This window comes from Trichoderma breve, chromosome 1, assembly GCF_028502605.1.
Source record: "Trichoderma breve strain T069 chromosome 1, whole genome shotgun sequence".
In the NCBI taxonomy this organism is placed as follows: Eukaryota; Fungi; Ascomycota; class Sordariomycetes; order Hypocreales; family Hypocreaceae; genus Trichoderma; species Trichoderma breve.
The window spans coordinates 7,282,008-7,296,874 of record NC_079232.1 but is presented as its reverse complement, the minus strand read 5'-3'; the positions used below and the strand labels follow the sequence as shown (position 1 = coordinate 7,296,874).

Below are 14,867 nucleotides of genomic sequence, written 5' to 3'. Positions count from 1 at the left end.
CATGCGCTGATACGCCAAGTTGTAACTGAATACAGATCACCAAGTTTTCTCCATGAATTCTCCTATGCTCAACTTCCCACGAGATTGTTTCCTTCGCTCTACACCCGACTTGGCGTGGTTTCATTCAATTCTGTACATCGTATCTGCAGATTACGATGTGAAACTTGGCGTGTCCGACTCCAGCTTGAGCCTGTACCACGGCGGCGCTAGTTTTAAATTTATAAATACAGAGCTCCAGGAAGAAGTGATACGAGATTCAACAATCTCAGCAGTGGCATTAGTTGCTTCCAGAGAGGTGCGTTACCCTCCCGAAAATTCTTGAGTTTTGCTGAAATCTCTGTTTTTCTTTTATCAAGGGAATATGTGGCAACTTTGAAATGTCCAAAGTACACATGGAAGGACTAGAGCGAATAGTGAAAAAGCGAGGAGGGATACAAAACATCAAAGGAATACATGCGCAAATAGCGACTTGGTAAGTTAGACGATGTTCGTTGTCAGTTCATTTTCAATCCAGACACTCACTGCATATAGGTGTGACTTTTGCTACTCAAATATTTGGAACCTCCAACCGCGGTTTTCTCGTCTCTATGATGTGCCTTTAGAGAACAGTGCAACCACGGCCGAATCTTCGTCCTTGCGAATTATTGCTGGCATAAGTCCAGAAATAGCCTGTATATTACGGTCACTTCATCATGTGTCCTCTGATTGCCCTTCTGATCTTCAGACAACAAGCATACAGATCTATAACATTGAATACGATCTGCTTATGCTTAATGAGACCTCGCATTCTCAGAAGATTCACAGATTATCGAATGAAGGCGCCGCACTCAAAGTGGCTGCCCATTTGTATCTCTACTTATTGTTACGGAAACTTCCAAGCGGCTCACCAGTCTTTTCTGAGCTAACTACTCGATTAAGAAATGCCTTAGACAAGTGTGATGAAGTATCCGAGGATTCACAGTACGACAGGCTGATATGGCGTCTGTGGATCTTATTCGTTGGCTATGCAGCTGCTGCCCAAAGGGAGGATAAGTGGAAATTCGTGAAAGGCTCATGGGCGATATGCAAAGCTCTTCATATTACACGAGGAGCCCAGCTGAACAGCTCGTTGAGAGCAACAGTGTGGCTAGAACCAGCTTGCGAACGTTGGGCTAAAAGTCTTTGGGCGGACTGTTTGTGTGTGCGACGAGGTGCGTAATTTGCGTGCAGTGCTTGTGAGGTTTGACGGCCAAGGCATATCCCTTGACAGCCTCCTGTTGATAGAAGAGGCAAAATATCAGGGTGGTCTAGTTACTACAAAGTATACGAGTATGCTATAATATAGAACTTGATTGGTATCCATCTCAGTATATTTGAATCATTGGACTTTTTGTAATAGTGGACTTTGGTAAGCCAAGTCTAGGCACGGTTGACACTAGGTAAACCCGGTCGTATACCTGCCAAGTTCCACTCTTTGAGAGCATTATAAATTACTAGATCTAGTATGTGTTTTTACATTGGCAGTAACGCGATGACCCCGCCGCATGAGACCACGGACTAGGGCAATCGAATTACACACTACAGAAGAAGAACTATAAATCTCTTCTCCCGTAACATACTCTCTGGCGAACGCTACTATCGATTCGCAATTCATAATTGAAGTCAAATTAATATCATGGAGTTGAATCTCGCAAATGTCTTGTTTTTTGGCCACGGCGCTATCCTACTCGGGAATGGGCTATACATGATGCTATTCACCGAGAGAGCGCTTCAACATCCTATGATGAACAATACGCCAAAACAAGTAATTGTTACATTGGGGTGAGTATAGAAGACATAATTCATCAATCTCCAGAAGTCTAACATTATTGTAGCATCCTATGCACAAGTCTAGGCTCAACATTTCTCTACGCCGCCTATCAGAATAATCGAGGCATAATGGGAATTAGTATACTCAATCGTGCGATAGGGGCGTTGAGCTTTTTTTCGACAGGCATGCCGGGTATGGTCCTCTATGAGCTTGGAATGGGTGGCAGCCTTTGGTTTGCGCTGTGGCTTAATAAATAGTTTGGAAGATCTGACATTGTGATAAGGCTGTCAAGCCAAACGATGGGTTGGAGAACTTCCTTCGATGCAGTGAAGCAAGGAATACTTTCTTCCCCCCCTTTAACTTGATATTGTATACAATAGTAGCATACATCCCATTGATACTTGATATAATTATTCTGGTTAACAATATCTGGATATAAGGGAAGATCTGTACTCTTTGAACTGAGTATAAAGCCATAGGTTGGAAGAACAAGGTGCCAAGTCCTTAGATGCAGCTCAATTCGCGTGCTATACCTCGTAAAACATCAGATATCAAGTGAGTATGAAAAAGCAAGCATGAACAGTGGCACTTTTGTCTGTTACACTTCTTTAGAGAGAGTCTCAATCTGAGGGGGATAACCTCTGAAGTGTCCTGGAAGCTTTCCGTCGTATCTACGGAGCATTTTCTGGCGCATTTTGGTACCCACTTACTGTATCGGGCAATTTTCTTCTGTTGTTTTGTTGTGGAGCTGGCTGACAAGGCTTATAACACCGCCTCTTCTCTTCCAATTGATTGTCTGTCAGCGGGTCTGAGGCTGATGTCCATGTCATAGCGCTGGCTTGTGCGAGCATCTAATATTGTATAGAGCCAGTGTAATTGGACAATTGATGTTACAGTTGCATCTAAATGGCTCACCGTATTTTCACAACTAGACTCTAGTTTACCCATCTCCACAGACACTAATCGTGCTGACGAGAGTTGCGGCTATACAATTTGGTTGCGTACCTCTACCAACGAACTGTACTTTGCTTTTAGGAAAATATGAGCCTGTTGTCGGCAGGAGAACACCAAAGGAAAAATCTCAATGTCGGTAAATGCGCTAATGTGACCCAGTAAATGCAATGGTAATAGACACACATTTTATCAATAGACTCAAAAAGCTTATATGCGCATTTGTAAAAATAAACAAATATGCGATTTTACGCATTCCTTTATGCCTCACAGTTCTTGTAGCGGTTATTAACTAGAGTCATGACAGGACTTTGTGTAGCTAACCCTTGCAAACCTGCGCAACTCCCATCCCTCACTGCTTGATAGTCGTGGGTATGTTTAACTCCGAATATGTTGTCGGCGAAAAAGATCAAATCTGTGCGCTGCTTAGAAATAAGAGCCAGATTAGTGAGCCTTGAACATAAGCCAGGACGAGAAGCGCTCAACTTCCGTTCGGCCGGGAAAGCGCACGGATGCACTTATGTGATGTCACACGCTTATAAGCCATCGATTATATGTTCTATATCTAGCCTCTAGGTAATCAATGTTCTGTTGTATAAAATAGAAGACACATGGGATAGGTCTCTGTCGTATCTATACGGTACATGTGCAATTCTTCGACCTCTGATCGAAAACATATCTTTTTCTTTGCCAAAGCAAGCCATATAAAACACTCAAAATGTCACAGGTGAAAGTTCTAGTAACTGCAGCATCAGGATATATGTGAGTATCTTGTACAATTCGTCCAAATACACATTCTGAGTATAAGCAGCGGTGGTAGTGTGTTACAGACATTAGTGGATGGTTTTGGAAGCACAATCTCTCTTTCCGCACTTGTCCGATCTGAAGCGAATTTTGATGCGCTTAAAAAAATGGGTGTTCATCCAATTTACTTCAATGGCTTACATGATCTCGAAACAATAAAGAGAGTCGCATCAGAGCATCAGGGTGAGTGGAACAAATTTATATACTGATAGATCTCTGTATAACTTTCTGCTAATTGACAATATTATGCCGTAGTTGTTGTCAGCTGCGCGAGTTCTCTTGATGTGCCGTCCTGCTTGGCTTTGGTGGAGGGACTGGGGATCCGAAAACAGGCCACAGCGCAAGATGTATTTTATATCCATGTAAGTACTTCATCTTTGAGGAATGATTGTGCGAATCTAAAGGTAGCTAGACCTCTGGTACATCAAACTTTGGAGATCATCCTATCACGCACAGTGAGCTCAAGAACATCACCATTAGAACCGACAAAGGTGATAACTACACCTGGGAGAAGAATAACGCCGACACCTGGCCGTCTAGGAAAGTTGATGTTACAATTATCGAAGCTGGTGAACAGTTTGGTGTCAAAACTATTATCATAAATCCACCGCTGATTTGTATGTTTACCGATGGCTTAGATATTCAATGTCTACACGAGTCTACTTTGGCTAACATATTGCTCATCACACTAGATGGTCAGGGAAATGGAATATGCAACCAAAGATCAATTCAAATTCCTGCGCTTGTTGAAATTTCTTTGAAGAAGCAGCAAGCTGTTGTTTTAGATAAAGGCGAAGGTGTAAGTTCACACAGACAGCAGAAAATTTTGGTGGGGAGAGCTAACTCGGCATCTGTTCTTAGCTTTGGACAGTCGCCCATATCTCTGATGTCGCTGCATTCTACTCACTTGTGTTAAAGAGATATCTCGAAGGGCAATCCATTGACTCTGGAAAAAGCGGCTACTATTTTCTTGAAAATGGCGAGATCTCATGGCTAGATATTTCTAACAAAATAGGTGAGGTAGGATATTCTCAGAGCTTGTTTCCATCGAAAGAGACAAAAGAGATCACTTTGGAGGCCTTTTCAGAGGCGCTCGCAATTCCCCATCTGAAAGATCTCAACATGATTGAGGTAGTTTGGGGCAGCAAGTAAGTGAGAAGAAAATTTCAAGGTTATTGATCATATGACTGATACAATTACTCAGTGCTCGCATCTCAGCTATTAAAAGCCGTGAGATTGGGTGGAAACCTCAGAACGGCCTCGCAGAATTTTACAAATCCATTGAAGACGAGGTAAACTCTTGCCAAGTTGAAGGAACTCAAGGCTAAGGAGCCTGAAAACAAAGAACTACCAAGCGATTCACTCTACTGATCCATTGGCAAGGCATAGCTTCTTACAAAGCAAGCTTTAATAGCCTAATACCCCACATATATAGCTTAGAAGTAAAAATCGATATAAAGGGCATAACAACACATAAGTGGTGGCTCGCAAAGAGCATCACGCTTCGTCATGCAACTACTCATTAAAGTTAGTAATGATACAGGTTTTGCATCTGGCAGATAGCATACCGGCTGGCAATATCGGTTCGGAAATGCATCCCTTCGAAGTCTATGGCCTCCACATCTTGGTACGCACGCTTGACTACATCCTCCAGCGAGTCGCCGTACGCAGCAGCCGAGAAAACTCTACCACCAGCAGTGTGTAGGACATTTCCTATCAGTTTCGTACCCGCATGAAAGATGTGGATGTCCGGTGAAAAAATTGGATCAAGTCGGATAGGTTTGCCTGTTGAATATGGTCCGGGATATCCCGCGGAAGATATCACGACATTGCAAGCGTAACCAGAGCGAACGCCTAATTGGGCATCTTTAAGAATTCCTTGAGTGCATGCCAATAGCACTGCGGCCAAATCCGTATCTTGTGAGAGCAGTAGCATCATAGTCTGTGTTTCTGGATCCCCGAATCGAACATTGTATTCTAGAACCTTTGGGCCAGATCGTGTTATCATGATTCCCGTGAAGAGTAGGCCTCGAAAGGTTCGGCCTAGAATACTACGAGTAAGATAGATAGCTCCAAAAAGTGAATATTGAACAAATGATATGAAATACTGGAATCACTCACCTTCAGCTCGTAAACCATCAAAGGTAGGCTTCAGGATCGTCTCTTCAATGGTGGACATCATTGCGTCAGTAACAAATGTCGTTGGGGCATAAACACCCATTCCGCCCGTGTTAGGGCCCGTGTTACCATTGAAGATTCTCTTGTGATCCTGGCCTGGGGGCAGTGACTTGAAGGATTTGCCATCGCTGAATGTCAAGACACTGATTTCGTCGCCCTCGAGGTACTCTTCGACAACAACAGACAGTCCAAAATCGCCAAATTTGCCGTTTGCAAATGAATCTAGCTCTTCGCAGGCTTCCTTCTTTGAAGAGGGAAGCACAACACCCTTGCCTGCAACCAGCCCGCTAGCCTTGATAACGACATCGTGGTAAACGGTTTGTACATAATCTTTGGCCATCTCGAGGTCCGCGGCGACACTCAAGTCAAAAGTTTGGTATCCTGCGGTTGGAATGTTATACTTGCGCATAAAATCTTTGGCATACGTTTTGGAGCCTTCGAGTTCTGCAGCTTCCTTCGAGGGAGCAAAGCATGGGATTCCACCTAAGACACGATATGAGCCGTCTCCAAGTGAACAATTTCACACTGCATACATACTCTGACGAAAATATCCCTCAATACCATCAACGACGGCGCTGTCGGGGCCTACAACGACCAAGCCAATGTTGAGCTTCAATGCAAGTGTGACTAAAGCTGGATAATCTCGTTCCGAAACTATGCTTTCGTCGACGACGTTGGAAATCCTTTCCGTTTGAACTGTGCCTCCATTCCCAGGAAACACAAAGACGTGTTCAACAGATACGGACTGCGATAGCTTCCATGCCAGTGCATGTTCTCTGCCTCCTGAACCGATCAAGAGAATCCGACGTTTGTGGATATCGTCATTCATTGCGAAGATGGTGGACTTGCGATATAAAAAGCTGGGGAAAGAGAAGCAGATGGAGAAAGATTAAGAGAGGGGTGAAGATGGACCTTCAGTTCTATATCTGTGCTTCCACCTTGATGGCTTAATCCGTGCCAAATATTTGAAGCCTAATTGCTGCTCAAGCAATGGCGCTTCTACTGTGGGAGTACGACACAATAGGTCAACCAGGCTTGAGAGGCTGAATCATCATGGCTGTGTTTAGCTTCCATCGCGAAGGTGGAGTGGCGTAAAGTTCCATGCACGAAAAGAACAAATTACAGTTCCACCAATGGCAAAAGTAGAAGAGAATGTTTCCATAGATAAGAAGATGGAGAGTTTCGAGGAGGTATATAGTGTGACTCATGAATGAAAGGTTCGGGGATTAATGACTGCAAGGCCGGCAAAGATGTGAAATGTACAAAGACGGCAGTGGAGGCTCATGAATTGAAGATGAAGTACGTACATGGATACTCGATGTTCAAGGAGGGCATGCCGATTTCTCTTGTCGATGTCGTTTTGGTTGGAATATGCTGCAATAGATGAATTGAATCACAGCCTGATTTCATTCACCACAACAAACATACTAGTCGCAGCCATCACATCAATGTGCATGATGTGTGTCAATCGTGAGCAAAGAAACGTAAGCTACATACACCCGTTGGCACTAAGAGAATGGGTATTGCGCATCACACTCAAAAAGAGAGACATCCGGTCATTTTCATTTTCTATAATTATAAATCTACATGTTTTATGCCAATGATCGCTCTTTAGTAAATTGCCCATAACGCTTTCTGCTTATTAATTTGTTTTTTCATCAAGCACGACTCGTACAAGCAAGAAAAGGCATCTCCGCGGCCACGGAAATCTTTTTCCAAGTCAGACAAACATCAACCAAAAAAAATGGCATCTTAGAGCCGAGTTAAGCAGAGGCGAGTTAAGCGAGAGCCAACATAAATAGAGCTCATCTCTTTTAAATAAAATACGATTATTCAGAATATCTTTTCTGTAACTAGATGTCCACCATCATGGAGGCAAATCAGTTATAGCTAGACTTTGCATATAAAGCGCGCGCTCTTCATATTACTCCGGACGGTGGCTTATAAGCGAAGAATAGAGACTAATAAGATCTTCTATATATATATATATATATATATATATATATTTCATTTAATGATTGGTCAGCATATTTGCACTTCTCAGACAATTGGGTGAAGAGAAAAGTTCCGAGTCAATTTCCAATTATGAACGACTCTGGAGATCAGGTGGAAAAGCAAGAAGCAGACGACTCAGACACACAGGTTTCCAGCCATGACTCTCAAGACGCCGACCCAGAAACATGGACCGCCCTCGGTCTCTCTCGATTCCAGGAAGTAGCCTTTGCTTCTTCGCTGCTTATGACGCAGTTCTTTGCCCAAGCTGGATTGGGACAAACTCTCTCGTGAGCCTCAAATATTCACAAATCCCCCACGCGCCGTTGTAATTCTGACAAGTCAATATAGTATCCTCAAAGCCATCAGTGCCTCTTTTCATATCACGAATCCTGGGGAGCTGAGCTGGTTGATAGCTGGATATAGCCTCACCATTGGCTCATGCATCCTTCTCTCCGGACGCTTGGGGGATTATTTTGGTCACAAACCTCTTTTTATTGCCGGACTTGTATGGTACATGCTTTGGACAATCATATCTGGTGTTTCCATCTATGCCTCTCAATGCCTTTTTATTGCCTCCAGAGTCTTTTGTGGTATTGGTCCATCAATGTGTATCCCCAATGCACTAGCAATTCTAGGACGTGCATATCCCCCGGGATTAAAAAAGGTGAGCCTATCAGCACAGTCATTGTGTTACAATGACTAGCTTCTCATATCGCCAGTTCTATAGCTAACGTTGGAAAGAATATTCTTTTCAGTCTCTATGGAGGGTTGACCCCTGTTGGTGTTATTGGCGGTGCCACCATATCCGCTTTATTCGCCGAATTTGTATGGTGGCCTTGGTCCTACTGGCTCATAGGCTGTATCACTGCCGCTGTAGCACTATGTAGCTACTTTGCAGTGCCTTCTTCTCAATCTCACTATGAGAGCTTCCAGCCAAGGCCATCGCTACGAGATATTCTCTGGGCAACAGACGTACCTGCGGGCGCTGTGGGCATTGCCGCATTGGTATTCTTCAACCTTGCCTGGAACCAAGCTGTTGTTGTGGGTTGGGCGACGCCATATATCCCAGTCTTTTTAGTCATGGGGATTCTGTTCGCGATTACATTCTTCTACATAGAGATCAACATCTCTCCCTCCCCGCTCATCCCATTTTCCATCCTGACCGGCGATGTGGCATTTGTCCTCGCCTGTGTTGCTGCCGCTTGGGGTGGCTTCGGGGCCTACGTCTATTACTTCTGGACAACCATGCTGATGGTTACAGAAACACCGCCGCTCTTAGCTTCGGCAGGGTTCTCGCCTCCAATCCCCGTCGGCCTTGGGACGGCAGTTATGACAGGCTATCTGGTGGCCAGGGTTCACCCCGCCATGCTAATGGTTATGGCAGAAGCCTGCGTTTTGGCTGCTTGTCTCTTACTGGCAACTTTTCCTCCAGGGCAGACTTACTGGGCTCAACTGTTTCCTAGCCTGATTTTCGCGCCTCTAGGGCTGGATATGAGCTTCCCCGCGGCGATTTTGGTGATGAGCAACGCAATGGGAAAAGAACACCAGGGCATGGCTATGAGTTTGGTCAATACTATTGTCAACTACAGCATCTCTCTTAGCTTGGGGATAGCAGGGACGATTGAACAGCAGGTGACGAAGACGAGGCCTGAAGATCCAGCGACGGTGCTCTTCGGATACCACAGCACTGAGTACTTTTCGTGTGGCATAGTAGCGTTCGGACTTTTATTGAGCCTTATTTTTGTATGGCGCGCGCGGGGAGAAAGCAGTTTGAGAATGTCTCAGAACCGGGATGATATAGAGAGAACAGAGCCTTGAGGATCTGATCGATCCGATTTAATATAACATAAAGTTTTATAGTTGTTTCAAGTAAAAAGCCCTCATCGTCTATCTTGATGAAGCGACCAGCATCTAAAAAAGGAACGAGAGAACCTTGCGATACAAAATTATTTGTCTAATGCACCAATGCTGGAGCTCGCAGAAAGTTTACCAGAAAGATTCCTTATCGCGCCATCTCCATCGAGTAAACACCATCAGGTCTTTATGCCGATGCCGGCTTCGGTGTAACGGCCTCCTATCGGAAACTGGCAAACCGAAATCGCCGAATCCACCAACAGAGCTAACAGAGTAGATGGTGCACTGCTTTCTATTGCCGACATCTAAAGAAGTGTGTTGCCAAGACTGCCTATACGACCCCTATTGATCGCAAATGGAGGAATGAAAAGAAGAAGAAGTGTAATGGAAACATATGAGTTCCTCCGAAGCCGCTTTAGCGTTGCTTGGAACATACATGCCAAGGCCAAGAGCAGATTATGGGTGACAGCAAGATGTACGAGATGGGTGCACAAACACGGGGATCAAACACGCAAATGGCATGCACTCCCCAACAAAGATTCCATCACTTCCGAGTATCAGCATCTCTAGGGCCATCTCGAATCATAATGAGAGTATCATCACACATAGATCCAATCTCATTTGTATTCGTATATGCATTAGATAAAAGATAACTAATATTTCAGCACATGGAATCTTCCAATATGCTTCAAACCACAGAGCATGTGCATCCTTTAAGGTGCCAAAAGATGCCGTCTCATTTCGCAACAGTTGCCAGAATCTGAGCCGGAACACAGTAAGAGTCATAAGTAGGAGTCCCCGTGTAAGTAAAATACTCCACATAAGACCACGCGCCGTAATCGAGATCGAAGTCCGCTAGGCACCATCGCCAGCCATTGACAACCCCCTCCGGCTCCGTGTAAAGCAGCTCATATGTATCACCAGCATCACCATCAACAGGGCTCAGCAGCCACCCCGCATCGAGTGCGGGCGGGTAAATGGTGGCATTGACAAAGCTGAATAAATAGGACGACGATGTGCCGACGGTTTCTTTGAGGTTTATGTAGCCAGTGGGCCCGAGATCATAGAAGCTGCCGTCGGCATTCTGGCCTTGGCTGTACAAGAGTCCGTCCCTCAGGCTGGCAACCAAGACCGTATCATTGGCATCTACGCCAACGTAGTGGAAAGTTCCGACAGGATATCCAAAAGCAGGATCGTATTGGTTGTCCCGTAGCCTTAACTGGAAGTTGCTATCTTTATTTGTGCCCGTAACGACATGAAAGGTATAGCTTTCAGTTGTGGTGTTGATGGAGAGTGGCGCGGCAGAAGCAATGGTGGATAAGAGCCCGAAGGCCGCCGCGATAAGCGCAAACATGATGAGTCTTGATGATGAGAGGGAATAACCTTTGGGCTTTGATGCCTGAGATGATAGCAGGAATAGAAAGAAGTGGCTTGCAGATTAGCAGATTAGTGATTTCTTGGCGATATAAATGCCATCGGACATGAAAGGAGGGGTCGCATATAATTTGTCGAAGTCCTTGTCAAGGATTATCTAGGCTGTTCCCCACGAACTAACTGCGGGCAACGCTGCGATGCATGAGAAGCACCTCCGTCACAGCATAACGCTATCCTGTTCGAGAAGGAAGAATCATGGACTTGGAAGATAAGAGGTCATTTTGCATACATTTATTGGCTTTGTTGACTGTGTGGATGAGAATTGAAAAGTTCCAACCTCCATGGAGATGCTCGTTGTTGACGGAATGGGTGGACAGGATCACGCATATGATGTGGTAATCCATCATCACTGTATTGCCTGTTGTGAAAACCGTTGCATCGATGGCTCATCTCCACTACCCTATCCGGAACCCTGTTTTGGAACAGGTACTGATAAATAGCGTCATACAATGCATATAAGTCAACATTGTATTATCTCGTATGACTGGGGGGAAGCCATGTACCATTCTACAAGTTTGTACTTTCAGTCAAACTAATAATAACCACAGTAATGCAACTTTCAAGAGACGCTAATTTAGTAAAAGACAACTAACAACAGCATAACCATTCTATTTCCTTCATAGGTAGACGTAACCATCGTTATTTCTTCACTGCATGGAGACTTAATCTAATACGTACATGCTGATTATGCACTCATTTAACAACGCTATCCAACTCCGTTCAATACGGATAAGGATATCGATATCCGAAGTGATTCGTATTTCCGGCTGCAGAGTGCTGCTCGTGTGCGTGCTCTGCTCGGCAGGGTTACATTCGCCGTTACTCCATTCTTGACATCACTTGACGCCTTATCTACATACCTTCCTGATCCAGCACAACCTTGTAGGCATCACTTCAAGCTGCATGTACTCTGTACGATGTTTGTGGATGGAATCGGAGCAACTTTGTTGTATATATAAGAGTTTGTTGAGTCTGCAATTTTGTTATGAGCTGTTTGTTGTTGTTGTAGCATCTCCTCATCCTCTTACCAGTTTGCCATTGACTCAATCGACGTGCAAACATGTTGTTCAAGTCGCTAGTAGCGGCCTTTGGCCTTCAACTCGCCGTTGAAGTCGTAGCAAGTCCTCTCTTGCGCGACAAGGTCCCAGCCAAGCGTGATGTTCCATCTACCCACAGGCTTCATGAACGCCACCCGCCCCGCACGGCCAACCACTGGACGAAACGGGAGAGATTGTCCCGATCGACTGTTTTGCCCATGCGCATTGGCTTAAAGCAGCGGAATATCGATGCGGGACATGCCAGGCTTATGGATATGTCAGTGTTATCAATCTCTCAAGAGAGAGACTAGAAAGGGAAAGGCTAACATTTGAATCCATCATCTATATAGCTCTAACCCGAGATCTGCCAACTATGGCAAACACATGACTGTCGAGGAAGTTACCGACTTCTTTGCTCCGGCACAGTCTAGCGTGGATGCCGTGATTGACTGGCTTGTCTCTGCCGGCATTGATCGCAAGCGCATCAGCCAATCGGCTAACAAGCAGGTAAGTTGTTATGTTGAGATATGACTTGAATACTACATTACCCGTGCATGCACACACACCAAAAGCCAGTGTGCATAACCATCCACTCATGAGACACACACCACCATCACCCCTCTTTCTTTTCCTTGATGGCACACTAACAATGGATGCTGTATAGTGGATTCAGTTCGATTCGCCGGCTGAAGAGGCCGAGGATCTCCTGGTGACCGACTTTTACTACTGGGAGGACAGCACAGGCTCACATCGGGACATTGCTTGTGAACAGTATCATCTTCCAGCCCACATTCAGGAGCACGTTGACTATGCGACTCCTGGAATCAGATTGCGCGCAAACAATGTCATGAAGCGCGATGCCAAGAAGCGCAGTGTTGACAAGCGTGCGGTAACAAATGTCCCCGGCCTTCGCGATGGCCCTCACTTTACCAACAATGTCGCCCACATGAATGCTGTGAACGATGTTCCAGGTGTCAATTCCACCTCTTGCAGCAGTTTCATTACAGCTGATTGCATCAGAGGTATGTTACTTCCATCTTCAACTCACCATGCGTGTATAGACTAACATTCTACGCAGTTCAATATGGTGTTCCCAATGGCACGACAGCCGCCGACGGCAATGAGCTCGGAATCTTTGAAGATTTGAACGACCATTACAGCACAGCTGATCTCGACGCATTCCTGGCGGCTGTTTACCCGTAAGAAATCCCTTTCAATTGGTTGGCTGTGAAAAAAGACTCATTCATCTCTAATGCCGCAACAGCGACCTTGACATCCCTGCCGGGACATATCCTGAGAACCGTTTGGTCGACGGCGCCATTGGATCTTACGAGGATCTTGTAGCCACTATTGGCTCTCAATTTGGCGGTCTCGGACAAGAATCTACTTTGGACTTCCAGTCGGCCATTCCCCTCATCTGGCCCCAGAAGACAGTCTTGTACCAGACAAATGACGAGTACTATGAGATTGTGGGAACACAGGGATTCTTCAACAGTAAGACAGACCTCCATCACTCTTCCATACATATTTATTAAGGCGTTTTAGCTTTCCTCGATGCTATTGACGGCAGCTACTGCGACTTCACCGATTTCGGCGAGACTGGAGATTGCACTGACGCTGATTGCGCTGACCCTGTTTACCCTAACCCCAACTTTGACGCGCCTATTGGATACCAAGGACAGAAACAGTGCGGCGTGTTTAAGCCTACCAATGTCATCTCAGTTTCCTACAACGGCATTGAAGATCTTCTCCCCAACAACTACCAGTACCGCCAGTGCGACGAGTACCTGAAGCTGGGTCTGCAGGGCGTTACCGTTGTCTTTTCATCCGGTGACTACGGTGTTGGCACTCATCTGGGCTGCATTGGTCCCAACTCAGAGCCCAACGTCGGAATCATCTTCACTCCTGGTTTCCCCCAGGCATGCCCATACATCCTCGCAGTCGGCGGCACTGAACTGAGGAGGTCAGACCCCAGCGCTCCTCCCGTCGAGTGGGAAATCCTCGAGGAGGTGGCCACTACTCAGTTCCCCAGCGGCGGAGGCTTCAGCAACATCTTCACCGTCGCCGACTACCAGACCGACGCTGTCAACGCCTACTTTGACACAGTGGGAGACTCGCTGCCGTTCAAGTCATACAACCAGACTATCGTGGACGGCAACTTTGACAATGTCACAGACGTCAACCAGGTCTACAACCGCGGGGGCCGTGGTTTCCCTGATGTTGCGGCCGTGGGAGAGAACCAGCTCATTGTTTACGACGGCCAATTTGGCACCATTGGCGGAACTTCGCTGTCGACGCCGCTCTGGGGATCTTTCCTGACTCTGATTAACGAGAAGCGCATTGCTGCTGGCAAGAGCACTCTTGGATTTGTCAACCCAGCTCTGGTAAGTGATCATGAGATTTAGTGGCGTGACATTTGTGGAATACTATAGCAGCTAACACTCTTGCGTTTAGTATGCACACCCAGAGGTATTCAACGACATTACGGAGGGAAACAACAACGGCTGCAGCTCTCCTGATGAGACAACTCTTTGGGGCTTCCCTGCTGCTGCTGGATGGGATCCGGTGACGGGACTTGGGTATGTTTCTCTCATCTAGCTTTTACTTCCATCGTGTCGACGCTAACTTGGAACAATAGATCACCGAACTATACCGCCCTTGAGTCGGTTCTGGTCGCTCTGTAAGCACGAGATGCCCATGAAGGAACGGCGTCTGTCTGCACACAAAGTGAGATTGCATTCACATGGAGGGAGCAATATCAGTTCTATATGAGGTACTGTGCACAAAGTAATCGTGTCGGGTAGTGCCGCATGGCGAGCGCAGGA

At 45.8% G+C, this 14,867-nt stretch overlaps 5 protein-coding genes across 5 annotated transcripts; 3 read left to right on the top strand and 2 right to left on the bottom strand.

Annotated features, from left to right (window-relative positions):
- Positions 1 to 3,458: 3,458 nt before the first annotated feature.
- T069G_02150 (NAD dependent epimerase/dehydratase family domain-containing protein) lies at positions 3,459 to 4,872 on the top strand (the record flags this gene model as incomplete). The annotated part of the gene is made up of 7 exons (XM_056169360.1): positions 3,459 to 3,502; positions 3,552 to 3,727; positions 3,800 to 3,906; positions 3,957 to 4,161; positions 4,237 to 4,343; positions 4,406 to 4,692; positions 4,749 to 4,872. The coding sequence occupies 7 exons, from the start codon at positions 3,459 to 3,461 to the stop codon at positions 4,870 to 4,872; spliced, it is 1,050 nt and encodes a 349-aa protein (XP_056034676.1).
- Positions 4,873 to 5,072: 200 nt separating this feature from the next.
- T069G_02149 (phosphoribosylglycinamide synthetase, ATP-grasp (A) domain-containing protein) lies at positions 5,073 to 6,551 on the bottom strand (the record flags this gene model as incomplete). Its single annotated transcript, XM_056169359.1, has 3 exons — positions 5,073 to 5,587; positions 5,666 to 6,205; positions 6,260 to 6,551. 3 exons carry the CDS (start codon positions 6,549 to 6,551, stop codon positions 5,073 to 5,075), a joined length of 1,347 nt encoding a protein of 448 aa, XP_056034675.1.
- Positions 6,552 to 7,807: 1,256 nt separating this feature from the next.
- T069G_02148 (major facilitator superfamily domain-containing protein) lies at positions 7,808 to 9,535 on the top strand (the record flags this gene model as incomplete). Its single annotated transcript, XM_056169358.1, has 3 exons — positions 7,808 to 8,004; positions 8,066 to 8,381; positions 8,459 to 9,535. The coding sequence occupies 3 exons, from the start codon at positions 7,808 to 7,810 to the stop codon at positions 9,533 to 9,535; spliced, it is 1,590 nt and encodes a 529-aa protein (XP_056034674.1).
- Positions 9,536 to 10,307: 772 nt separating this feature from the next.
- Positions 10,308 to 10,925, bottom strand: T069G_02147 (uncharacterized protein; the record flags this gene model as incomplete). The annotated part of the gene is made up of 1 exon (XM_056169357.1): positions 10,308 to 10,925. One exon carries the CDS (start codon positions 10,923 to 10,925, stop codon positions 10,308 to 10,310), a length of 618 nt encoding a protein of 205 aa, XP_056034673.1.
- Positions 10,926 to 12,065: 1,140 nt separating this feature from the next.
- Positions 12,066 to 14,726, top strand: T069G_02146 (pro-kumamolisin, activation domain-containing protein; the record flags this gene model as incomplete). Its single annotated transcript, XM_056169356.1, has 9 exons — positions 12,066 to 12,319; positions 12,393 to 12,549; positions 12,707 to 13,064; positions 13,121 to 13,241; positions 13,307 to 13,536; positions 13,588 to 13,635; positions 13,720 to 14,426; positions 14,497 to 14,621; positions 14,681 to 14,726. The coding sequence occupies 9 exons, from the start codon at positions 12,066 to 12,068 to the stop codon at positions 14,724 to 14,726; spliced, it is 2,046 nt and encodes a 681-aa protein (XP_056034672.1).
- Positions 14,727 to 14,867: the final 141 nt, after the last annotated feature.